The 27,393-nt window shown below is 37.8% G+C and overlaps 1 protein-coding gene across 2 annotated transcripts in view; it reads left to right on the top strand.

Annotated features, from left to right (window-relative positions):
* Nucleotides 1–27,393, top strand: part of EEA1 (early endosome antigen 1) — a 56,517-nt gene that overhangs the window by 16,206 nt on the left and 12,918 nt on the right. For both annotated transcript variants that reach the window (XM_035126829.2, XM_035126828.2), the window contains 21 exons: nucleotides 193–320; nucleotides 1,140–1,194; nucleotides 1,307–1,372; nucleotides 2,654–2,693; nucleotides 3,504–3,617; nucleotides 3,706–3,827; nucleotides 4,616–4,771; nucleotides 8,158–8,274; nucleotides 9,539–9,877; nucleotides 13,558–13,707; nucleotides 14,788–14,907; nucleotides 15,745–15,948; nucleotides 17,262–17,462; nucleotides 18,898–19,011; nucleotides 19,774–19,929; nucleotides 20,988–21,127; nucleotides 22,363–22,693; nucleotides 24,474–24,575; nucleotides 24,928–25,122; nucleotides 25,382–25,564; nucleotides 27,088–27,273. In XM_035126829.2, the coding sequence (XP_034982720.2) occupies nucleotides 193–320; nucleotides 1,140–1,194; nucleotides 1,307–1,372; nucleotides 2,654–2,693; nucleotides 3,504–3,617; nucleotides 3,706–3,827; nucleotides 4,616–4,771; nucleotides 8,158–8,274; nucleotides 9,539–9,877; nucleotides 13,558–13,707; nucleotides 14,788–14,907; nucleotides 15,745–15,948; nucleotides 17,262–17,462; nucleotides 18,898–19,011; nucleotides 19,774–19,929; nucleotides 20,988–21,127; nucleotides 22,363–22,693; nucleotides 24,474–24,575; nucleotides 24,928–25,122; nucleotides 25,382–25,564; nucleotides 27,088–27,273 (3,219 nt within the window). The remainder of the gene's footprint in view (nucleotides 1–192; nucleotides 321–1,139; nucleotides 1,195–1,306; nucleotides 1,373–2,653; nucleotides 2,694–3,503; nucleotides 3,618–3,705; nucleotides 3,828–4,615; nucleotides 4,772–8,157; nucleotides 8,275–9,538; nucleotides 9,878–13,557; nucleotides 13,708–14,787; nucleotides 14,908–15,744; nucleotides 15,949–17,261; nucleotides 17,463–18,897; nucleotides 19,012–19,773; nucleotides 19,930–20,987; nucleotides 21,128–22,362; nucleotides 22,694–24,473; nucleotides 24,576–24,927; nucleotides 25,123–25,381; nucleotides 25,565–27,087; nucleotides 27,274–27,393) is intronic.

The following is a 27,393-nucleotide window of genomic DNA, read 5'->3' as shown; positions in this document are numbered from 1 at the left end:
TGGAGGCTCATCCATCTCAATTTATAGTTTTCGTTTGACACATATTTATGAGTGGTTTGAAAACTATTGTTGAAATGTAGTTTTCTTGTTTCTTTACAGAATATTCTATATTTAGATATGATGATGAATTAGAAGTAATATAAAAAGCAAGGGAAGACTATTAAATATTTGTTTTTTTTCTTTATGTTACAGGGATTTATTTGTCCTCTTTGTATGAAGTCTCATGGATCAGCTGAAGAACTTTTTAAGCACTATGAAGCAGTTCATGAATCTGGTATTGATACAAGCCAAGGAAGAGAAACTAACATGTCTCCAAACAGGTACTAAACAATACTGAGCAGTAATAACTTATCATAACTGCATATTAAGCATGTAGTAATCTGAGCATAGAATAACATATTGAAGCATGTTAATCTGCAGTAGATAAATGGTTCAGTTAAATGAAAGGATGAAGGCTACCAGTGTTAGAATCTTCAACAGCTTGCATGCTATTGATTGTAGCAGATGAGGTACAATGGGATTTTCTTGTGTCCTGTTTGTAAAAACTTGCTAGGCCTTTGAACTGTCCATCACTTCTTTTCTATGAATGAACTTTTAGTGTACAATTTTTAATACTGATTTATTTTTATTATGTTTATTATTGGTTGCTTCAAGATTTTTCAGGAAAGGAACACACAAATAAAATAAGTTGCTGCAGTTGCAAAGATGCTTTTCTCTCTCTGTAATATTATATCATTGTTGTAGTAATTATTGATTGTTCTGGTTCACCTTTTTAAATACATTTTTTTTCTTAAAAGATGTTTTCCTAATGCTTCATGTAGAGAAATGATTGCATATCCATTTCAAAACTGGATTGCAGTACCAAGTTTATTTAACTAGGAAGTAAACCCAGCTAAAGTTTGGGCTGCATCTTAAGGTACTTGTGTTAATAATTGCAGCATTTCTAAATATGGTAGTTAATATGAGGGGGAGCTAATGGAAATATGCTTAACTTGTATCTGGAATTCAGAAGACTAATTGAAAGTAGTTTGTTTGAATATTTCTCAGAGAAATAAATGTGATTTAATTTAACTGCAAAAATTGATTTTAACACAAGTTCAAACATTATTTGTCTCCTCTTTAACATGGGATGTTTTCAGAGATGATGTAACCCTACTACGGCAAGAAGTTCAAGACCTGCAAGCTTCACTTAAGGTTGGAAGTGTGCATTACTTGTGAATGCAGTTCTTTGTTTAAAATTAAAAAGTGCATTAGAAGATTGCCAAACCTGTAAGCTCATAAAATGCTTTTAACTTCCTTTGCTCAGGAGGAGCGATGGTACTCTGAAGAGCTGAAGAAAGAATTAGAGAAAGTTCAAGGGCAGAGGCAGCAAGTAATTGCTTTAAAAATACTTGAAGCAGGTTTACCACAAGCAGTTTGTTATCATCCTTGAAATGGAAGATTAAAACCCTTTTTTGTAAGGCACGTGGCCTGATTCAGTTAGTTCCATAACTCATTTACTGAAGTAGTTTAAGAATTGCATGTGTGTGTGTGTGTGTGTGTGTGTGTGTGTATCATTTAATCGATTTATTTAATAGATTTATTTAACCTACACCAATAGTGGGGAACCTGTGGCACTGCATACACTGTTGAACTTCAGTGCCCCTGATGGGGAGTTAAAAGTCCAGCAGCATCTGTAAGTCCACCAGTTCCCCACCCCTCAACTATACAGTAGTAGTGTCAACAGTATGACCAGCTACAAAGCTTTCATATTCCTATTCTGGACCTATTCCCCCCCCCCCTCTCTTAAGTCTTCTGTCCCCTTCCCTCCCATCTTGTTCTCTTTCCTCCCCATGGCTTCCTTTTCCTCCTACCACCCTTTTCTTCTCTATTGTCTTTACTCTGCTGATCTTCTCCTTCTACCCCTCTTTAATGCAGTGCCAGTTAAGGAAGAATTGCTTAAAGTGTGCTCTCTTTTTTTTAAATGCACTCTTAAAACCTGTGAAACACGTGAAAAACAAATATGCATGTACTGATCAAAATTCTATTAAAGAGAAAAACACACCCCTCTATTTTTACTGGGTGATATCCAGCTATGTCATACTTGGCATTAGGACCATTGAAATCAGTGTACTTAGTTACTTAGGTTTATTGATTTCAATCAGCCTACTCTTGAGTATGATGCATTTAATATCACCTACTGATCCTATCTGCATCTGTCTTCATTTCTCTGGTCGCTTTGCCTCTCTCTGGCAGTTTGAGTGCCAGGTGGGATTAGACCATGGGGGCTTCATCCTGCAGCTCCGTCCTTTGATCCTAGCAGAATGAATGCATAGTAATCCAACAAATGCAACTACTTTACAATCTTTATTCAATTTAGTGGAGTCCTGTGAATGGAGATAGCATAAAAGCATAGCATTATTTATTGTGCCCTATGAGTGTGGACTCATAGAAGCACTTGTATGTACTAAATAATTTGTCTTGGTAATTTACTCAAGTGCAGGATTATTCTTAGTCACAACACCTTGGCATTCTTTTCTCTAGTGGTAACTGTTGAATTTGATCAATAAAATATGCTGAAATTAACCAGTTCTTAACTTTTGCAACTTAAGTGTGTGGAACTAAATGGCAATATTTTTAAATACTTCTGAAAATTTTTCTTTTTCTTTTTAAGGAGTCTAAACCTGATGGACTGGAAACTGCTGCATCTACAGGTAACATACTTTTTTAAACACAGTTTTGTGGTGGTTAAACAAATGTAATTGTCAAGAAAATATTATTCATGATTCACATATCTCTTGAAACATTTTTTTTCCATTATGTCTGCTTCAAGAAAGTGACTCAACCAGCTGTAGTGCAAATATTTCAATTTGAAATGCAGCTGACAAATATTCTAAAATTTTGTTTTCTGCTTTTGTCTAGAGCCATTTCTGTACCTCTAGAAAGTCATGCCGGTTCTATGTTTTAATTAGAGGAAATGAGATTAATTTTCTTGTAAAAGTGTACAATGTTCCTGTTGTTTGTTCCCTTTTAGAACAATTTCTTTTTGCTGCAGGTTGTTATAGTTAATGATTTAAACCACAATTGCTACCAGGTTAAATAATTGGGAAACCACAATTAACACACAGTTAATTTGATTAATTTGATGATCTATTTGCTATGGAAATTACTTGTAGTCCTCCACTTTAGTATTTATGTTAAAATAAGGAGGAAATCCTTATAATCTAAGTGAGTAATGTGGGAAAATAAATTTAAATAACAGTGCTCAAGATTGCTGTGAGTAAATGTGAAACATGCCTGTACTTTGCATGAAAATGCAGCATGTTTGCATAGTTGTTTTGCCATATAATTGGAGTTCCTAGAAAATGTACTGATTTATATAGGATTTGATTATGTTAAGCATCATTTTTTATTCACATGACAAGATTCTATTTAATGTGAAAAAATGTTATTTTTATCAGTAGAGGTGTCTGTAAAACATTATTCCACTTCTGAGATATTCAATAAACATGCTTTCTTTTTAGAATTAGAATCATTAGAACAGCAGCTAGAAGAGAGTCATGTACAAAACTTTAATATTAAGCAGATGAAAGACTTATTTGAACAGAAAGCAGCACAGTTGGCCACTGAAATTGTGGGTAAGTGTCCATAATTGTTATGCAACACAATGCTTGTTTCAGTTTAAATTAAATGAATGACCTTTTGTGTGACCTTTCTCTTAACGAGATCTTAAAGCCAAATATGATGAAGAAACAAGCCTTCGACAAGCTGCTGAACAGAAAGTGGCCAGTTTGACACAAGAGCTACAAAAAGAGAGAGGTGCATGCGAAGATTTGAAAACAGAGCTGGTAACTTATTATCTTGTGCTCATGTTTTACTTCTGCTTTGTCCAAACTGAAAGGGGACGGTTCTAGCTATTGATCATTTTAACTGCATTTTTAAAACAAGTCGTTATTGTTCATCTTTGACAGTGATTTACTAATGTTACAAAACAAGGCCCTGATGTAAGAATCTGTTGTCTTGCCCAAATCTAAAAAAACTAATGAAAGAGGGAAAGAGAAATTGTTGTTAGGAAATATGGATTTTGTACTTATTTTCCCCCATTTACTAAATTTATCATGGCTTTTTTTTTACAGTCTGTTGCCACATTCAAATTTATGTATGTAGGCACAATTAATCAACTACACAGTGAATTTTCTACCCAGGAAACTATTCCTGAGTACAAAAAGTAACTAGATACAAGTTATTACCCACAGCTGTTGCAAGTTTTAACCTTCACATGACTTTGAATTTCTCTGAGCAGCTCCAGTAGATGTAGTTACACAGTACTGTAGCAACAGGAGTTGAGTGTAAAGACATCCCATGAAGTTAAAACCAACTGTTTGGACCTAAGAAATGAAAGCTGGATTTGCTGTTCTAGAACTGTTCAAATACAGAAATATTGCACATGATGCAGTGACCATGTTGGTTTTAAGCAGATCTAAATCTGGCCAGTGCAGTGTAGAATATTTTTGTGTGCTGCTAATATCCCAGATCGCAAGTGTCAAGTCAGAAAATTTCTGGCAAACCATATTGAAAATATGCTGCCAGTCTGATTTCCATAAGATGTATTTGTCATTCTTTCATTTTTCTAAAGCTTCAGAGGCCCGGGGTGGAAGACGTTGCTGTTTTAAAGAAGGAATTAGTTCAAGTTCAAATGCTGATGGACAAGATGACTTTGGAGCGTGAGAAAGAATCTGAGAAACTGAAAGATGAGTGTAATCATTTGCGAGCAGAATGTTCAACCTCAGAGGTAGAGTATCTAGCAAAAAATATTTATCATGTAAAAATAAATATTAATCTAGGACTCTTTCTTGAGTTCTTTCTTTACTGTAATATTTTTAAAAAAACCTTTACTATAATATGTTATCATTATCAAATCATATCATCTTTGGAAGCCTGCATGCATTGCTACTTCCAAGTCAATTCCTAGTTCACAATATCATTATTCTCATTATTACATGGTGATATCTCTAGGCAGGGCTTTTTGTGACAGTACCCACTAGTACAGAGCACTGGCATCTCTCTCTCTCTCTCTCTCTCTCTCTCTCTCTCTCTCTCTCTCTCTCTCTCTCTCTCTCTCTCTCTCTCTCTCTCTCTGTGTGTGTGTGTGTGTGTGTGTGTGCCTCTGCCCTTGGAGCCATTTTCTGCTGGCACCCATGCCACTTTAATCAATATATGAGTACTCACTGGCATCTCATTTTTTAACCAAAAAAAAAGTGCTTAAGATTGTGGTGGTCAGCTATATGAAAATCTATAAACAAGTTGCCTGTCTAGATTGTTAGTTTTGCATTTATCATATTGTTTATTCAGTGTTTGTGACATGTTCTTTTTAGTCATCTGTGCTCATCTTCCTCTTGGATTCTAGATACTAGATACTAAAAATGCTTTATAACTTGATTATATAGAGCAATAGGGACCCAGGTGGCACTGTGGGTTAAACCACAGTCTAGGGCTTGCTGATCAGAAGGTCGGCGGTTCAAATCCCTGCAATGGGGTGAGCTCCCGTTGCTCGCTCCCAGCTCCTGCCCACCTAGCAGTTCAAAAGCACATCAAAGTGCAAGTAGATAAATAGGGAAGGTAAACAGCGTTTCCGTGCGCTGCTCTGGTTCGCCAGAAGCAGCTTTGTCATGCTGGCCACATGACCCGGAAGCTGTCTGCGGACAAACACTGGCTCCCTCGGCCTATAGAGCGAGATGAGCGCCGCAACCCCAGAGTCGGACACGACTGGACCTGATGGTCAGGGGCCCCTTTACCTTTTTTATATAGAGCAATAGTTCCCAACTAGCGAAGTATTGCCCCCCGCCGTTTTTCAGAAGCTAAGCCATGCACCCCCTACTTCTGAAAATTTTAATATCTCTTATGGTGGTTTTAGCTATGTGAATGGTACCACGGACCCCCTGGGTGGGTAATGTGGACCCCCTGGGGTCTGCAGACCACCAGTTGGGAACCACTGATGGAGAGTATGGGTGTGAAACCTGTGGCTTGTCAGATGTTGTTGGACTCAAATTCTCATTGTCTCTTAGCATTGGCCATGCTGCCAACAGTATCTGGAGGGTAACAGGTTCCTTACCCAAAGCGGACTGCTGTTGATAGATAATGGGGATAAACCAGCAAGAAAAAGCAAAACAAATACTCTTTACTCGAATAATTTAAACTGTAGTGGGCCTGGGGCCCTGAATTAAAAAGGTGCTGCCCACAAAGAGTTATCTAAATACTTGCAACTTAATCTTATATATGTTTACTTGGAAAAAAGTCCTAATACGTCCAATGGTAAGTGTGCATAGGTGTTGCAGCCTGATAGTGCAGCTCTCTATGTTTCTGCTCAAAAGTAAGACCCATTGAATTCAGTGGTATTTAATCCCAGGAAAGTGTGTACAGAATTGCAGCCTAGCCCTGCTAAAAGTACACCCATGAAATTCATGAAATCTGTGTTTAACGTAGTACTCGCATTTATCATTGCTTTCTTTCACCATTCACCCATCTGTTTTATTTATTTTTTGCTGCTTTCTCATGGAGGTCTTGGAACTTGAGGTAATACCTTTTAAAAAAACAAAAACAAAACCCCAACCTATTACATTGAGTTCAGTTCTAAAGATCATTTCGATATCTTGTTACATCAGGTAGGAACTTACTGTGTATCTGTGTGCAAATCAAAGACATTTCAGTAAACCTTTTGCAAATATTTTAACAATTCAGCAAAACGTTCGGGTAAGTAGATGAACAATGCCACAGAGTGTGATTACAGAGGAAGAAAAACTAATGGCTGTGGTTATTATTTCACATCTGTGGAAGCGTTGGGGGATGTGGCTTGGTTCCCCCCCTTCAGTACCTTAGAGCCAACCCCTGCTTAACTCACCTTTTTTTACTTAAATAAAATAAACATGTCCTCCTAAGCTTTAAAAAGCGACTTGGAAATTTGACATAGAACCTCATTTGATATAACATCAGTGGAACAGGAGTCCTATGCTCCTAATTATGTCAGAAGGAGGAGAGCAGAACAGCAGTACAGCTGCCATATCCTGCTGAGTTCAGCCTGCGAGTGGAGCATAAAACACACAGCTAGAAAATACAAAAATGGCATAATAAATCACATTATAGCAGCTAATCCTGTACATTATGACAACTTGGATTAGCGTGGCAAGGTCCCTCATGGCCAAGAAGTGTAGCTTTATATGAATTTATTGGGAATCTCATTGGGTTGAATGGGGTGTTAAGTTATAGAAATAAAAAGGGCTAGAGCTTATACAAAAAGCGTAGTAGCTAGGAAGCACCCTACAATCGCTACTGCTTGTCCAAAGACAAGGTGGGGTACCTGACCACTCGCAAAGCTTGTGTTAAAATGTAGACAAACCAATTCCATCTATCACAAGCAGTCTAAACACCTTCAGTCTGTAGATGTACTTGCTTTATAAAACTACAAAAAATGACCATGGAAAGGGACCAGTTGTTCAAAAGTAACCCTGTCTGTAGTGACTGCTTATACTTTTATGTTATGGAAAGCCAGTAGTTTCATTGCGAACTACATCCCGGTAGCTGTTTCGTAGCCATAGCATATGAGAGTGCATACACATGCAGAATGGGTTCATACATGCACACATACCTTTCAAGGATCTGAGCTGTGTCACCAAATTCTCTCTCGTGTTGATAGTAAACATGCTTCCCCACCCCACCAGGACACTCAATATTTTTAACTTTCATTTTTTAAAAACAATAACTTCTTGTGGTAAAAGAGTAAGGGGCCTGCATTTCATACATAAAAGTTAAACACTGATTTAGTAATTGGTTAGTAAAACCTTTTGAGCTTTATACCATCACATTGCCCTGTATCCATCTATATCAGAAAACTGTGAAAAAAAATAGCACACTGCCGTCTCCTTTCTGAAAAATTGTTTCTGGTTACCACAATAAAATGGGAAACAAAGTTTCCTTCTTATCCTGAAGAAATCAAAAGAAGTGATACAGGAGCAAAGCATCCCCTTCCAGAGATTCTAGATACAATTAAATATGCTCAGTTTGTTGGTGGTAATCTAAACTAATAAAAACTCAGTTTCATTAGAAAACCCTCAGGGAACACACACACACACACACACACTGAACCAAATATGTGAATTGTTCTTCTATCTTTTTCTTTTTAAGACTACCATAAATCAGTTAAGAGCTGAACTTGCCAAAGGACCACAGGAGGTTGCAGTATATGTACGGGACCTTCAGAAGCTTCAAACATCAGTTAATGAATTAACACAGAAAAACCAGGTAAGAATCCTAGAGCTATTAACTTTATTTGAAAATGTCAATTGACACCAAACCTAGCATTTTCAAGTGGTTAGCTAAAATTCTCAACGTTGCATCCTTGGAATTTCAGAGGTGTAGAACTCAGTTGATGAAGCTGGCAGAAGTAAAATAATTCAGTGGTACAGGTGCCCTTTGACTTTTTTCTTTCTTTCTGTTATTAAAAGAACACAACAAGAAAACAGAGACCATGGTACTTCCCCTTGGTATTTAAAGGGGCATGCATTTTGATTTTGGGGAGAGATAAAAGATAGAAATTATGGGTTCATACCCATGTCAACTTTCCCATACTCCCGAGGTTTGGAAATACATGACATTGCTGTGATGTTTACAGACAGGTATAGAGATAGTGAAAAACAGTATGCTCATGTGTGCAGCTGCTATAATTTGTGCCTTGGTGGCAGACCTTTCTTGGGCCGCCACAACCGTGTAAAATGTTCATCTATGATGTGGATGTGGCCAGGGGTGTAGCGAGGCGCCACGACACCCGGGGCGGCAAATTGCCATGCCCTTGGGGGGGGGGGTGCGGCGTCGCTACGTAATAACACATGCGTCGCTATGTAGAGGGGGATCGCGCCCCCCACAACTTCTAAACGGAGCCTAAATGGAGCGTCCAGGCTCCAGGTAGATAGCTCGTTGGTGCGGCAGCGGGATGCTGCACACACGTGCTAGGTAGAGGGGGATCGCGCACCCCCGCGACTTCTAAACGGAGCCTAAATGGTCCAGGCTCAGGCGCGGATTGCGGGGCGGGGGTGCGGCCCTGAGTGTTACCGCCCCTCCAGCAGGCACCCGCGCGGCGATTTCGGCAGGCACGCCTGCAGCTTTCCCCCCCTCAGGCTGCCGTGCACCAAGTGACATCCCCTCCAGGGCAGTACCCGTGGCAGACCGCCCCTGCCCCGTGCTTGCTCCGCCCCTGGATGTGGCCCTTTTTGCAGCAGCAGCTTCACATGAGTATTACTCAGCTGTGAGACTTCCAAGGCACCTGTGTGGAAACAAGCACAAACAGGACTTGTAGCATAGATATCATTCACTGAGCAGAGCATACTATGCATGTGTTTTAGGCTGAATCAGTTGGCCTTCTTACTTGTTGCATACTTTGTTTTTATCTCCTCGTAAAAGAACGGTACTGTGATACCAGTCAACGCTTCATAAGAATTTTAGTTGAGAATAACTTCACAGCATAATGGAGTAACCTATACTTTAATTTTGAATTAATCTAATACTGTAGAGTCTGTCAGAAAAGTTGAAAAAAAGAGAGTTGGGTTATACTCAGTTAGAAGAAAGTCTAAATGAAGAATTACTCGGCAAAAAAAATCTGCAAGCAACCCTTAATCAAAGGGACGTGGACTGTCAGCAACTTCAGGCAAGGCTGTCTGCATCTGAGGACTCATTACAGAGGTTACAGAAAGAATTGGGTGAAAGGAGAGAAGCAAGTCAGAAACTTAAGGAGGAATTGTCAGAAGCTGAGACCAAGTACCAACACCTCAAGGCTGAGTTCAAACAGCTACAACAACAAAGGGAGGAAAAAGAACAGCATGGCCTACAACTTCAAAATGAACTAAATCAGGTAAGATGAATGGTTTTCACACAGAACACACACACACACACACACACACACACACACACACACACACACACATATTTCAATATATTCATTTTCATATGTGGATTACAAAATAGAGCATAAATTCACAGCTGAGGTAACCCACATTGGAGGAAAGTGGGGCTTATAGTGGTGGTGGTGGAAGCAAGTTGTGGGGGCTGCTTGTTCTGTGGTGTAAGAACAGGGCAAGCCTGCCTGTTAGCCATACTGAGACTTTTGCCTCGGACAGTGCTAAGGGAAGAGGGGAGGGAGCAGACTTGAATGCTCTCACCTAGGCACTCACCTACCCACCCGTTTCTGTTTAGGACTCCAGAAGCACCACTTCAGCCTTGCCATTGCAGCAGAATGGTCAGCAACCCTCCTGCACGGCACTTTGCCCATGCCAGAATTGAAATATTGATGACAATACTTTCATATAGATGTTGAATAGCATGGGGGAATAAAACAAACCCTTGTGGAAGCTCACATTGAAGGTTCTATGGGGCCAAACCCCAGTCACTGCTCTCTGGCTCTCAGATAGGACTGGAAATAGCCAAAAGCAGTGCCACTCCAGGATGATGCCATGGTCACAGATATCGAAGGTTGCTGAGAGATCAAGGAGATTTAACAGGATCAGACACTCCTTGCAACCAAGGCAGTTTCCATGCCCAAACCAGGTCTATTGCATTTCTGTGCAGAGTAGCTAGTTCCAAATTTGCATCTATAAATATAAAGTAGCATATAGACAATTTATACAAATCTGTAGCTTTTCGGTGGTGTGCGATTTCTTCTTACGGAGGAAAAAACAACCTCTAACCCAGCAGGGAGAAAAGCTTGTTTGCCGTTTTGGTTTTCTAACCAATTACCTGTAGTAGACTTGTGCTCATGCTGTGCCTGTTTTTAGTGCAACATACCTCTTGTGGCATTATTGAAGTCTATTGGTTGATAATGTTCTTTGGTGATGTGCCAGAACTGAAGATTCTGACATCCTGTTTGGAATTTAGATTGGAGAACTTGCAGTTGTCTCTGTAGCAACCAAGAGTAAATGCAACAGCATCTTTAACTGATGAGTTCATCTGGAAATTCATTTCATCATCATAGTGTGCTGTAAATTAATGGGATTTGAATGAGATGATTTTCTGTAGGAGAAATACTGGACTGAATAATAAATTTCAAGAAAAAGAAGTGCAGCTCACTGAAATTCTTCTGTGATAACATCACAAAGAGATTCATTCCATCCAGACTTGAGGTTTCATAATGGAGAATCTTAATATTATCCCTGTAGACCACAAAGCATTCCAACATACTTAAAAAATAACACCATACCAGTCTGGAATCCACAGTACCTTTTTGTAATTCTGATTTCTAAAGGCAGAACTAAATATAAAGGTTTCACAGTGTTACAGGAAGGTTCCAAAAGGAATGTCCTCTGAGAAGACCTCTTTCTAGTTGTTTATCAAACTGTTGACAATATAGTCAAGGTGTTACTGCAGGTCTGTTTCAGAAGTGTGATCCAGTGTGATGGGAGAGGCTGTTCTTGGGACAAATCTGTAAGGCTGTAAATATATTTCTCACGTTTAACCCTTCTTTGTAAAGTGCTTTATAATTCTTAGCTCATTTATTGCTCCTAGAAAATTCATCCATAAACCCAGCATGTTAAAAGACAACCCTGTAAATAATCCCACAAAAACTTCTAGCTTGCTGGGGAAAGACAGAAGAGGGACAGAGGACTGTATTGCTGTGTTGGGCCTGGAGGAGGAGACATTCCTGCTTGGACATCCCTTTTGGTTTCTATGCTGGGCTCAGGGGATGGATAGAACACTCCATCCCATATCTGTCAGCCAACTCAATTGCCTGCAGGCAGATCTTTATTGTTCACGGCTGCCGCCTAGTGCTTAAGTACAAGGCTGTTGAAAGATGTAGAATAGCCAGTATAGGTTCTAAAGCACAGGTGTAATGTGTGGCACATGTTAATAGGGACATAGTCCTGATAAAATGGCATTTAATAAAAAAGATCCAGACAATCTCAAATAAGGTTAGATTTTGCAAGCCTTGGTTCTTTAATCTGAGAATGCTTAACACACACACTAGATTGTGTGTTACTGTGTGATTGGTGAGGCCTAATAACTGACAAGTGTGCTGTTCCAGCTGTTTCTAATGGAAGAAAGATAGAAAGGATGTTTGGTCCCCGGGCTATTGTACTTGCCTCAAACTTGAAAGAGGTTGTTTGTTTGTCTCTGGCTCTTTGAGACATTTCTTACAGAATCATTCTCAAGTCTTGCACTCTGTATTTGCCTTAGCTATACAACTGACATAAGTTTCGTAGCAGGGGTAGCCAACATGGTGCCCGCCAGATGTTATTGGACTCTCATCTTCCATCAGCCACAGCCAGCAGGGTCAATGGGCAGAGATGATCGGAGTTGTAGTCCGACAACATTTGAAGGGCACCATGTTGGCTTCCCTTGTCTTATGGTATGTGCTTCTTTATTGTAGACATCCCTTTTATAGAATCACAGAATTGTACGGTTGCAAGGGACGCCAAGGGTCATCTAGTCAAACTTCCTGCAAATGTACTTACGCAGTTCATATGTGCACATACAAACTGTACGTCTGAATAAAAGCATAGCCTTCATATGTGTGTTTTTTAAAATATTTGCCATTTATTATCATTACAAATATTTATTACAGAAAAAGAAAATGCATGAAAAAGGTGAATTCACAAAACCAAAGCAAAGAACGAACATGGCCTTATATGATCCCCTACTTTTTCATTCCAAAATAGGAATGTTATCCATATTTCAATTAATTTGTTTTCGTATAAATTGTTTTCTCTTGCGTTGACACACTAAGTACTCTGACAAAGGAGGGTATCCTTAAGTTGAAATTGGCATTCCAACTGCTGCTAACAGAATAGTGACCATTTCAGTGTCCACCTTAACAACACAGTCTCTAACTAATGTAAGTTTATATTCAGTGGGTTCTTTAGAATCTCATATACAGTTAATTATTTGATGTTATCTAAGACATGATTCCAGAATTTTTTTACAACACTTCCCAAAGATATGTGGGTAATATGCCTAGTGTTCACTACAAATATACAGGTAAAATTATTTTCAAGGTGTAAAATACCATTGATAAAAAGTTTTAAAATGATTTTATTTTAAATTAATTGCTATTATATTTTGTTCATTCTGTGCCCAATCCATTTCCAAGCTGTGTCTGGTATTTTGGTTCCCATTTTTTCTGATTCCCTTTCTCTTTTTTAGATGAAGTTTGAGAAGTAGTCTGTAGATGTTACCCACCTTTCCTTTGTGTACTTTAACACAGCACAGATAAAACAGTTGTCAAAATCTAATCAATTGCTGCTTATATATGCAGAATATACAAAATGAACAAGTAAATAAAAACATGCCATGAAATTGACCCCATCCTTTAGGTGAGGTATCCTTGAAAGGAAATTATTTGAGTCACTCCCACCTAACAAATATCACCAAGGCAGTGCCTTTTTATGTGCAGTTCCCAATCCAGTGATGTGAACTATATACACATTACCTAGTGGATGTGCTGATAGAGTTTGCATGCGAGTATAGCAGATTAAAAGATAAAGTGCTAAGTGTCTGCCAAACATTTTCTTTGAGAGTAATGAGACCAGTTTCTCCCTCCAGTTGCACAATAAACTTCTGGAGACAGAGCATCAGCTTGGGGAAGCACATGGCCGGCTAAAAGAGCAGAGACAACTGTCAAGTGAAAAGCTGATGGACAAGGAACAGCAGGTGGCTGACCTTCAGCTAAAACTTTCACGGGCTGAGGAGCAGGTAGGAATTATATGCAACATGCAATTCTTGCTTAGTTTTTAAATTATGTTCCATAGTAGATATCTGGAATATCCTTCATCATATTGTTGGAACTTTAATAAAGTATAAGCCAGTACCCTATAAATGTGCAAGTTGCTTTGACAAATTAATCCAGGGAAGACTTTGAAGTCTCTTGACCACTTACAGTTTCCAAAAAACCCAGTAAAGACACAAATTATTAATCAGTACTAAAATAAAGGAGGATGGGATGTCAAAATTGAAGTGGCCACTGCAAAGAGGGTGAACAGACACTGATCGTCTTCACAGGGCTCTGTGAGATGATCTCTCTCCGGAATTTGTGGAACGAGCCGTGGCTCATCTTTCTCTTACTGAGATCAGTAGCCAATCCTGCTTGCTGCCAACCGTCTCTTCCCTCTGCTCCCCTTCCAGTACTTCTCTGGGGTATCCTGTGTGCTTCAGTTGTAGCTACACGGGGGGTGGGGATCCGAATGGTTTCAGTCTTAGCTGAAGAACTGTGCCTTCTAAAATCCCTTATTCTGTTCCCTCTCCTCTTTCTCCACTCTGAAGACATACAAAGTAGGTAAGGTGATATATTTTAATGGATCAAAGTATTGGTCCTCCTTGATTAAACAATAGGTCTTTATTATTTACTTCCCCATCAAGATTTATCCTGGGGTTAAGGCAGTGGTCCCTATCTAGCTTTAACTAAACCTATGAAGATTATTGTTACTGTTATCTAAGGCACAGCATGCAAAATTCTAATTATGTCAAAATTCTTATTAATGAAACAGAAGCCATTCTCTTTTTATTCACATGCAAATTTCACATGCAGATGTAAAGCACCATACCAAGTTACACACTTTTTTTGTACTTTGGCACCTGCTGGTATATAAAAATTATTCCCTGGTGAAATACTGACACTTCATTTTGTCTAGTACAAACCTAATACATGTCTTCTAAACTAATTTAAAAGGTATCTATTGTAAACTGCTTCAGTATTAGACAAAATAATAAACGCTATTAAACTACTGAATTGTGCTTATCAGTTTTCAGTCAACAGTCTGTGACTATTTTTCTAAGCTAAAGGAGAAAGCAGCAAATGCAACTGAATTGCAGCATCAGTTAGATAAAATGAAACAGCAGCACCAGGAGCAACAGAATCTTCAGCAAAGCACGACAGCAAAGCTGCGAGAAGCCCAGGTAAGAGAGCTCATGCTACTAGAAAAAAAGATCATGTTGGCAGTAGGTACAAGAGGTGGCAATATCCATTTCCTCTGATGCACCAGGCGAGCCCACCACTAAAAAACAAGGATTTGACTCCTGTCATTTTTATTCATGCTTCAGTGACTTTTACATTGGATTAATGACACCCCAGTTTAAAAAGCATTACAGCTGATGGACTGAAAACCTCAACTGGTTCAGAGTTTTGATGTTTATCTGCTGATGGTATAATGGTATGTCAACCATATAAAATCTGTGCTGAAGTTATCTTCATTGGCTGCTAGATTTCTGAGGCCCAATCCAAGCTATGGGTCTTAACTTTTACATCCATAAATGATCTGGGTCCTGTGTATCTCAGGGAGTAGTAAATCTTCCATTGAGGCCCTGTTCGAGGTATCATCAGTTGTGGACATCTGGTTGTCCTTAGCTAGCAGTTGTTTTCAGGGAAGAGTTGCTTTTTCGAACTCTACCTCTTTGAAGGTTTGACAGTTTTTGAGCGCAGGAACTAAAAACTTGTCCCTTTTTGGTGGTGGTCAGGTATTAGATTCAGTAAATTCTGTTTTGTCTTTTGCTCATTTTGAAACCGTTTTAATTGTCCTTCTTTTGTGGCTTTCTGGTTAGGCTTGTTGCCTGTTACATTTTTTTTAAAGACTTTAATCATTTTAATACGTTCTTACTGTAAACTGTGTCAGGAGCCATTATGGTTAAATGGCAATATCAAAATACAGAAAGTAAATAAATACATAAATAATTAAATAGATAGAAAAAAATGTGTTATAATTAATTGAACTCTTTTATTCTCCTGCCACCCGCAAGAATGATTTGGAGCAAGTGCTACGTCAGATTGGGGATAAGGATCAAAAAATCCAAAATCTTGAAGCCCTGTTGCAAAAGAGTAAGGAGAATATTACCTTGTTGGAAAAGGAAAGGGAGGATTTGTATGCCAAAATTCAAGCTGGTGAAGGAGAAACTGCTGTTCTTAACCAGCTACAAGAAAAGAACCACACTTTGCAAGAACAGGTAAGCTTTCTAAGGTAGAATTCTGGGTTCGTTTTAAAAGAGCTGTTGCTTTTCTGTTTGATTCACAAAGTGTGTCATGACTGAAATAGTAAAAATAAATCGAAAGAATACTGTTTAGGCATTTTAAAGATCAGACTCTTGTTTTTTCCCTTGTAAGTTTGTTGTTTTAATACTCTTGAATATGTGAAAAATTGTTCAGTACATACAATGATATGTTATTAGCCCTACCCATATTATAGAGTGCCGACACCCATCTTGCTGATATTTTGTAGTTTAAACATATTATTTTCACATTGGATATGATAATCTGATTCAATGTTAGATGATGCTTTCCCCCCTCTAGTGTATATGTAAGATAAATACTTGAGTATGTTGTTTGTGGATACACTGATACGATCTGTTTCCATACTGCTACACCAGTGTACCCTAGCCAAATTAGCACAACATTGTCAGAGTCCTGTGCTCCCGTTGCAGCAAAGTACAAAGCAAAATAATGTCAGTAGAAATAAGAGAGAACCTAGCAACACTGAAGGCCACTCCTTATAGCATTCATGCAATTACACTGCCCTGATCGTGCTTGCTGAAGATGCCCCCAGATTAGTTATGCATGGAAAGCATCAGTCAAAGCCCTGGTGAAGGCTAAATGACAGCATTTAACAATACCATTATATCACCCACCTTCGTTCACATCCTTTCTTAGGCATAGTGCAAAACAGGAAGAGATGTCAGCGCCTTCTTTAGTACAGATCTCCATGGTACATGTAGAAAGGTGGCAATTGATATATGCAATCAAGAGCTTCAGGTGCCTCTGTAGGCAAAGGCTTGAAACCCTCAGCAGCCCAAACGGTGGGTGGTAGTCTATAATCCCCAAACGTTTTGCCAGGGAGCACTGCGAGGGAGAAGGAAGATTATTCTTGTTAACCCAAGAACTCCATGGAGAGCCGAAGTGTGGCAGATCTCTGGGGAGAAGAGCCAATGTATGGTGTATATAAAATGACTTTCTTTATAGGAATGAACCGAAAGTTGAGCTTCCACCAAGAACTCAAAAAGAGCTTAATAGGAGGGCTATAATCAGATAGACCCTTCTGAGTCAACTTCCTTACCCCTTACCCTTTTGATGCTTAAATTTTATAAATGGTTTTGCAGCACAACTTTAATTTGCGTTTGATTCTAGTGATAGCAGGGTAAATGTAGGTAGTGCTTATACTACTAAAATTTAGAAGAAAGGCCAACAGTCAGTGTTGGTCTTCATATTATAGGCAATATATTTTGTAAGTTTCCCTGTTCTGATTATCATTTTGTTTTCTTTATAGGTTACTCAGCTGATGGAAAAACTGAAAAACCAGTCAGAAAGTCATAAACAGGCCCTGGAGAATTTGCATGAGCAGGTGCAGGAGCAGAAGGCTCACCTAAGAGCCTCTCAAGACGGCGTTCTCTCCTTAGAGGCAACTATAAGTGAACTAAATACGCAGCTAAGTGAAAGCAAAGAAAAAGTAATACAACTTGATTTGCAGGTAATTTAATTTTGTGCTGCGTGTGAATCAAAATATATGAGGGTTACTAGTTTAATTTCAGTAATTTCAGTAAGCCTGATGACAGCAATCTATCTTGATCAGCTTCAGAAATTTGCTTCTATCATTCCCTTAAATTAAACCAGTATTGAAGTCATCTTATTTTACTTGTTATTTTGTAGTATATTTACTGTTTTTAATTAGGTTTTTGTAATTTTGGATTATGCGGAATGCTTTATCTGAGTGGATGTAGCAACCGAGTAATTTCGTTGTTCCCGCAAGGGGACAATGACAATAAAGATATCTTATCTTATCTCAGTATCCATGCGAACATCACTTTTTTTTTAAAAAAAAAGTGTAACTTGCATGCTGTGTAACTTGTAACTCTGTAACTTGCATGCTGCAATTGTTTGCTCTTCATCAGTCAAACTACAATTGGCACAATTCTTTGAGAGAAGCTATGTGCTTTAAATATATGGCATGGATGTGTCCTTATTGCTAATCAGAGTTTTATTCAAATAGCTTTTGAGCTCTGATTTGCTCATCCAGTTGTTTGTACCTTTTCCTCTTTCCTCACCTGTGCATTGCCACTGCTCACCTTTTGGTTTGCACCTTGCTGCAATGTTTTGTCAGTTTGTTTTGGAAGCTCTTTTCTTTTAAAAGATCTCTCAAAGCAAGTACAGTATTTTTGTGTTTATGGATGACAGGAGCTAGCTTGGGGCTATCAGTTCTGCTATAGTTAACGAAGCAAAGATTTGCATGAACAGCAAGCGTAGTTGACTTGAATCTGGTGATATTGCTGAACCATGTAATTACCTGCAAATTACATTTGCATTGAACATCCTGGCAGGTTGGAGGAAGTATTATTATTGTCTCTTTATTGTCTTGCTATACGCTAAAGAGGGTAAGAAAACATAGAGCCAGAGTAATAAAAGGCTTTGCTTTATGTTATTGGCTTTGTGGGTTAGAAGCTCTCCAGAGTTTGGTCAGCTCCATGGGCTTCTTTTTTGCTCATAGCTGAAGACGGACATTCCATTAGCCCCTGGAACTGTAAAACTGCTATACTGGAGGAATGTTGGTTTAGCTCTGTTTTGAATTGAAAATAGGCTTAGAAAAGAATATATGAAATATTAAACCATTTCTATATTAAAAGTCCGTTTAAAACTCAGAAAAACTAAGGTACGTTTGGAAAGTTCTTCAAAAATACTCACAACATTTTTGGAATTGAACTGATGAATTGTGGCTTTTCCCTGAATTGATGAACAGTTGAATTGCTGTGATGAATTCTGTTTCAGTGGCATCCTTTGGAAGAATAATTGATTTACTTGGTATCAGAATACTTAGTAAACTGCTTACCTCAGGAAAATAAAACTTAAAGAAACTGCAGTTGTGTAATATTAGTGATTGACACTGAAGCACTTTCTTAATTCTCTGTCAGGTAAAAGCAAAAACTGAATTGCTTCTATCAGCAGAAGCAGCAAAAGCTGCTCAAAGAGCAGATCTCCAGAATCACTTGGACACTGCCCAGAATGCATTACAAGATAAACAGCAGGTGAGAGAAACAACAAGGTCATGTAAAATGCCTTCATGATTAACAATGATAATCTGATATGCTTAAAACCATCACTTGGGGAAATCTTGTATATAATAATATAACTCTGTGATGACCTCTTCAGTTGAAATTTTTAAAACAATATTGTTAAGCTATTTTTTTTTAATGAAGTATGACGGGAGATGCATACATGACTTACTACAATTGTGAATGAACTGTGGTGGAAGAAAATGTGTCAGATTTGACTCGATTCACACAACTTTTTAGGATTGTCTGAAGCCACTGTAGGAATTTCAATTATGGTAGCTAATGAATGGGTGGGTAGGTGTAAAATTCAGAAATCAATACTTCTTGTTTATTTGTTTGTTGTATTTATATATCTATCCCATAATGGAGTTCTCTGGGTGGCTCATGAAGGAAATTAAGCAGTTCTTTGGTTCCTAGCCCATATTTTTTCAGCTGGGAATGAATTTTTCTTGATGCATATTGGCTAATGAAAGAATTTATGGCTTCTTAAACTTGAGGGAGGGGTATTCTTTTTGTTTGTTACTATGGCATGCATTTTTGTGTTTTTATATTGTAAACTGCTCTGTGATTTTTGGATGGAGGGCAGTATGGAAATTTTAATAATAATAACAATAATTAATACTTTAAAAATGAATTAGATAAGGGCTTTCAGCTGCAAAGTTTTTTTTCCTGTTAAAGATGTGTGGAAGTTACGAGGTTTCTCTAAAAATTACCCTTTTCAATGTTTATTAAAAGGAGCTAAATAAGGTCAGTACACAGTTGGATCAGGTTACTGCTAAGCTGCATGACAAACAAGAATTCTGTACTCAGCTGGAAGCCAATCTTAAAGAGTACAAAGAAAAGCATCTTCATTTAGAGCAGAAAAATGAAGAACTGGAAGGTCAGCATAAGGTTAGCATCCAGGAACCTTTTTTAAAAAAATATTTGTTCATATACTGCATATATGATACGTGCATTATCAACATTGTCAAAGTGAGGATGGTATGGGTGGAGAATTGCTCTGAAGGTAGGATTAACCTTTTTATTCACCTGATTCAATGGCCACCAAATGTAGGACAAAGAAAAAGAAAAGGAAGGAGAAAATGAAAAGTAAAGGTATGGTGTGGAAAAATGGAGGTTTCCAAAAAATGCTATGGCACAGAAGCCAGTGAGTAGCACTGCTTCAGTAATGTACTTGCCTTTATAACAGTAAATAAATAGTCTTAAGTGATTATTAGAGCATGATTGAGTTTGGAGGTTATTTGACGTTTGACTGTCTCTTTGAAAGCGCAGTTTAAAAAATAGTACTTTAAATAACAATTGCTAGTTCACATTTAATCATAAAATTTGTGTAAGCTTCCCTGAAATATGGGTGTCTGGAACAACATGCGTCAAAATAAAAACACGATCTCTTTTCAGAACAAATGAACAGAAAAGGGGGAGGGATATTTTTTCAGAAGTAGCATTTTGAGTGTAACTTCATTATTATTATTCATTGAGTGCCACAGCTGGACTGTCAGTGTGGGTGAGGCATATTTGATCCCTAAACATCATGGAGCAGAGAGGATATCCTGCTCTGTAGTGTGTTTTAGTGGGTGAGACTGAGATGTTGATCAAAGTCAAGTTCAGGTTTAAGCAGGATATGTTGCTTAAGGATAAATATTTGGACTGTATGTAAGGATCTTACTCAAGTAATCTTCAAAATGGCAATTTCTTTGAATATTTGTGGTCGTCTCCTGCTTAAATGTGGAGAAAGGTTTTTAATTTGTTTCTATCTGTTACTGGGGGAATTAAAGAAAAGAAATCACACCATTAAAATATCATGTGTATATGCTATACCAGATACAAGTATTGCCCTCTGCTTACTTAGAAGAATGGGATTTTATTTTTATTTTTTTTAAAAAACTTTAAAAAAAATGTGGCAGTTTGTTTTGTGATAATTGTTAACTTTCTGAAATCCTCCATTTCAGAAACTTGAATCTGACATTCTTGAAGTCATGGGAAGCAAGGAAAAGGCACTTCAGGAGCTACAGGAGCAAAGGCAACAATGCACAGATTTAAGTCTGAAGGCTGCAGAACTGACCAAACAACTAGACAGAGAAAGAGAAATGTAGGCTAAATATCATAAAACATACTATGTTCCAACTCTGGATTGAAGTGTTATGTGTACCCCAAGCATTTTTGTTGCAGAATGCTTCTTCTCTTCTCACCCCCACCTTGGGATTATAGCAGGGTTGGAGATTTAACTGCAGAAAGCTAGAAACGGCACATATTTTTGCTCCCTTCACATGCCCTGCATCTTAGCAGGAAACATTTCTCCCTCCTGTTGCTGTCAGCTGCCAGTACACCTAATTGTAGGCTTTGCTCATCTGATCAAGATGCATTATGGTGTCTCTGATTTTCATACTTGAACCACTGTTCTCCTTATGCCACAGTTACTTAGACACATCACAGTAGCACATGTCCTTTCAGTGATGGTCCAATGAATCATACCATTGGCCGAGTTTGGCAGAGGCTCTCCAAGGCCTCAGACATGTCTTTGTCTACACTTCTACCAAAAAGCATTTTATAAGGTGCCATGAATTGATCCTGGACATTTATATGTGCAAAACACATGCTCTGCTTCTGAGCTATGCTCTCCACAAGTGCAGGGATTTGTCATTGGTTTGTCCTCATCAGAAAATTCAGATCTATTGATATGTCAATGATAAATTGTTTTCACTATTAGTACCAAGTTTTATGAATAAATTGTTTTGAATAAGCAACAAGAATACAAATAAGATTAGTTGGAATTCACACAACTGACCAAGCAGACCTGCATTTTGTTACTTACCTAATTATGAATTGGCTTTTTACATGTTTCTCATTACACCACAAAACTAAAAATAGTTTTAAAAGCAATACAAAAAGCAACTTCACCTTAAAGACAATAAAAAATGGGCACATAAGGGAGATTTTTTTATTCCGGCTGGAAAAGCTTGTTGAAACAAAAATGTCTTGAATTGTTTCTGAAAAGTTCAGAAAGCGAGCCTCGATAATATCTCATTAGGACGGCTGTTCCACAAAACGGGGGCAGAGTTACGGAAGAGTGTGCGTATTTCTAAATGGAAAAGAGTTGAATCTAAATGGCTCTTCATTCTAGAATTTGCATTTCAACTCACAATATATAGTTTATTGGAGTTGCCAGCGTATCATTTAGCTATCAGGAGATGAAAACTTAAAACACTAGTTATTTAAGGGGATAACACATGTGACCCATTTGTTATATTTTAAGTGTGAATGTTGGCTTATGCTGCAGTTTAGTATTGAACTATTTTTGAATTTTATTTCCCTCCCTCTGTACAGAATATCTAGTACCAAATTAGATCTACAAAAGAAATGTGATAGCCTGGAAGAAGCGAACAAGCAGATATTGAAGCAAGAAGAAGAAAATGGAAGACTGAAATTGGATATTGAGAAATTACATCAAGATTCAGACAGACATCACAAGGAACTGGATGGGAGGCTGCAAGCAGTGACAGAGGATTTGCAGAAGATGAAGTTGGAAAAAGATACTCTATTAAAGGAACTTGAAGTCATCAAAGACAAACTGTCAAAAAGCACTGAATCTTTGAAAGAAGCAAAAGATGATTTGGAAAAAGAGAAACAGAAAGGAAAGGCAGCAGTGGCAGAAATAGTGAGTCATGAATTTTTAAACAAATAGAGATTTCCTGTGTGACTGATTTGCGCATCTATGAATACTAGCTGTCCTTTGCTACTTGCTGTGAGATTTTAGGGCAGTATGCCAGGATTGATGAAGCTGACAATGAGAAATTAATACTCTCAAGTATACTAAATCGAGCTTTTCACTAATTAAGTGTATTATCTTGGCCTGCACATGTGTGGTTCTTTTGGGCACTGGCTGAATTAGAAGTCCGTCTGCTGTGATTAATTTTTGAATGGAATTGGAAAGAATTGGGAGAGGTAAAGAAACAGGTTTGTTTGATGTGGTTTGTGGAAGAAATGCAACTAAAAGTTCATGGAATATCTCTGTGTGTGTTTTTGGCAGTGGGGAGAACCCAGTTTATTAAGGAACACTGTCATAACTTTAAAAAGATGCGCATGTGTTTTCCTGAACATCATATGTTGTTGTTGTTTAGTCGTTTAGTCGTGTCCGACTCTTCGTGACTCTTTAGTCGTTTAGTCGTGTCCGACTCTTCGAACATCATATAGAATTCCTTATATTGTACTACAGTACAACATAATACTACAGTAAAAATTGTCACTCTCTTGTGAGCGTTTTGAGGCCTTTTAGAGAGGCAAGTGACCCTAGTACCCTGTTGGAGATGAGCGGCAGGAAAATTGAGTAAGCACCTGTTGTTATGAATATGACGACTGAAATTGCTGGCTTTGAGGGGGGAAAGTAATATCAGCTAGAAGAAATTATAAACAATATGACTATATCAGCTGGTGTAGGACACTATGACCCATGCCTTGAAAAATAAAACCACATCTGTTTTGAAAGATGAATATAATCCACATATTTCCTCTCTTACCTGAATTCTTTGTAGGCCAACATTAGAGTACAATAGTAATATACATTTGATGAAATTTCTGTTTTCAAAAGCCTATAGAAGCTTTTCCCTCAGAATTTCATTTTCTTTTTTTATGATGACAATATATTCTCTTAGTGTGGTGCATTCTAAAATATTTAATATGTGTAAATTAAATATTTTTCCTTATTTTATACCAGTTATACACAAAACTTTTATTTAATGCTGCAAAGAATTCAAATCTGTGCAGAGGTGCTGTATTAGGATTTTTTTTTACCCCAAAAATGGTATGATTCAGTGCTTTGGTTTTAACAATAAAAGAATCCTTGAAATTAGTTGAGTTCTTATTTTAAAAAAGGTCTCATTTCCTCTCCTTGATTACTGTTGTTAAAGATTGTTTCCAAAAACTTTATTTTCACTCATCAATTAAATGTAAAAGTATAAAAATGGTTGCATTGCAAGTCTGTACATTTCTACTCACAAGTAAGTTCCGTTGAGTTAAATGGGGCATACACATGAGTAGATATAAGATGGCAGCCTTGACTTTTAACATAGCTAGTTTTGTTACTGACCTTTATGATGAACACTGTTTAATGAAAATGGTCCATTGCGAAAAGAGAAAAGTTCTCATTGTTTATTAGTACTGTAGATTATTACCTTTGTTTCTTTCATAACCAACCTTGTGGTGCCAGGTTCTGATCTACACAGTATCTCTATCTATCTATCTATCTATCCATCCATCTTCACTATTTATTTATTATATTCAGTTTCTTTGAAACTGTCCATTGTTTTCTACTGAATGGGATTTTAAAATCTGTTAGAATTCATTGCTGAAACTACCCAATTTATTATTTTTTATTTTTTAAAAAAGAGGTCTATATTTTGGAAATTTTATGAGCTCACCAGTCCTTCCTTTTCACACAGGAGAAATCTTGTCAAGAAGCTAGACATGAACTCCAGCTTCAGTCGGAATCTATAGCTAAAGAGCAGAATGAACTGAAAAACTCACTGGAAAAGCAAGAAGGGGTAATGCTGACTTTTTGACTGCAAGCACGTGAAACCAGCAATTGCTTTATCGAATAGTTGTTGCTAGAATCAAACCCTGAAAGAGAGAGACAGAGTGCTAACTTTCCATAAGACTATACCCAAAACAGATTTCACTTAATAAAACTATGGACTACCACTCCAAGATTAAATAGCTGCTGTGTTCATGTTCATGTGTTAACTCAGAAAAGTATGAACATGTACCTAGGAATGTTGCAATATTCTATTTCTACAACCCAATTCATAAAGTGGGTTTTTAAAAAGCAGCACGAAAATAATACTACATATGGTAAAGATAATACACAGTACTGTTCTGCTTTTCTTCTATATGTAGATCTCCAAGCAGCTGGCAACAGAGCTTGATTCAGCACGTGCGCAAGTCCTGCAGATTCAAAGTGTCCTGAAAGAAAAAGAAAAGAATGAACAGCAGTTGCAGTTGAAGGTGAAAGAACTGAAGGAATCTTTTGACCAGAAGAAAAAGCAAAATGAAACACAGCAAGCTGAATTGAAATCAGCTCTCTTAGAAAAGGTAATGCCCACAGCATACAAAGAGGGTTTGCTACCAAATGCAAACAGTTTGGATTGATCTGAACATTGCTGTCCTCTGAATAAATTAACAAGATTAAATGAACCATAGGTCTTTATTTCATAGGGACAAGTATTGTAAAGTACTCTGTAAACGGAACAGCGAAAGTGTTAGCAATAACACAAGTAGAAAATGTTCATACTTGTACGTTTCCATGTTACTCTTATGTATAAAGAAAACTCTCTTGTCATGTATGTGTTAGGCAGAACTGGAGAATAAACTGCAGCAGCAGATAACATTGTCAGCACAAGAGCTTACGGCAGAGAGAGAAAAGATAACAGAGCTACAGAAGACCCATAAAAAGACCCAAGAGAACATGGAAAAACTTCAGTTGGATTTTTATGGCAAAGAATCTGAGCTCTTGGCTACACGACAAGATCTTCAGGTACATTACATCACTTTTAAGGCTATAGGGCATCTTCTCTCATTGTGTGCAGTGTATTGTTCCTGTGCCTTTTAAATTGGCATTTAGAGGATACAAGTGGAATCTGCAGCAAAATACTGCAGTGTGGAATGCTCCTGTTCTCTCTTCCAATTGCTCTTTTTTGGAAAAAATGTTAGTGTCTAAGGTGTATATACTGCAAAACATTTGTAAGGAAACAAGAAAGACCTTGATAAAGTCCCTGTTATATGAAGTGCTAACTTTGAGGGTAAAAACCCCCTATAAATACAGAGTTGTCTGAACTATGATAATGGCACCCTCTGCTGGAATATTTGGGAGAAATACTTCTGATTTGTGTTTTTTCCCATTTTCCTTATAACTAAAGCTATAGCAGGATTTAAGACATTTTAAAATTAAACTAGCTTTATACTTAAGTGCTCAAGCCACCGTATATGTAATCCTAAACACAACTAATGGAAAGAATTACAACCAACAGCAGCAGAAGTATCATCCTCTAACAATATTACAGTTAGCCCACTTTGATCATTAAAACAGTAAATGCTCATTTCAATGCAGGTGCAGTGTTGGCCGCATTTATTTATTAGAAATATTTATACCTGATCTTCTAAACTGAAGTTCTCAAAGCGGCTTTCAACCTATTCAAATTATAACAAGACTGACTTACTATGTTGGAGCCCTTCACCTGATCTATGGCTTCTATAAGTCATAGTTGATGGCTCCCGGCAGCAGATGCAAGAGGCATGGAGTTGGGGGCAAAAGTGCTTTCAGGCCATTTGTGATATATTAATATTAGTTATGTGATCTAGGGACCTATTAGAAGTTGGGAGAAAGGGAAGAAGACAACCTCAGGTTCTTTCCCCCCCCACCCCCGCTAATATCGTTTGGCACCCTCCATTCCCTCCCCACCCCCACCCAAATGATTTCCTTTCTCCTCTTCCTCACATCAGTTTAGCTACTACTTCTTTCACTGTCTGGGAGAAGGTGTATAGGAAAACACATACCTGAAGTTTCCTCTGCAAAATTGAACAAATATAATAGATGGTTTATGGCACAATCTACTGTTCAGCTGTGCTTATCAGAACTATGGCACAAACACATCACAACATATCTGGCACTAGGGAGATGGAATGGCCCAACTTCATGCAATGTCTAGAGATTTTGAAATGGCTATAGGAAAGCAGCTACAACCACAGCCATTTGCGTGGTTTGTATGGCAGTTTGTGCAGAGACCCAAATTGAAAGCAAGGGGCTTCCAAGACTCAGATGACTTGTGGTTGGCGAAGTGGGACGATGGCAAGTCCTTTTATTTGCACTCTGAATTTTGTATCAGCATTTATTAATATTATTTCTTCATGTTTGTATTTGGAGCTGAATTGGAAAGCACTGTTATTGCTAACAGTTTTTTTACTATTAAAATCAACTCCTGTTTCTTACATTAATGCAAAATAATATCTGCTACTGTGACTGGCTGACTGCAACTTTAGCTGTGTTTTTCAAAAATTCAGTCCACAGAGGAGAAGCTTGCTTTGGCCCAAGAAGAATTGGTTTCAAACAGAAATCAAATTAGTAATCACAATCAGTTGATCAAAGAACTTAAGACTGTAAGATCTACATTAGAGCAAGATGTGTCTAATAAAGAACAACAATTGAAAGAGCAGAATAAACTGTTACAGGAAATACAGAAAGACAAGGTAATTTATTTTTTATTTAATGGTGATATGCCATTTGGCTATGGTTCTAGATGCAATTGTTAAGTTTCATTGAACATTGAAGCTTATTTATGAGGAAACGTGCATGTTTTCACTGCTGGA

Source organism: Zootoca vivipara, chromosome 10 (assembly GCF_963506605.1).
Source record: "Zootoca vivipara chromosome 10, rZooViv1.1, whole genome shotgun sequence".
Lineage (NCBI taxonomy): Eukaryota > Metazoa > Chordata > Lepidosauria > Squamata > Lacertidae > Zootoca > Zootoca vivipara.
This window is presented reverse-complemented; position numbering and strand designations above follow the sequence as displayed.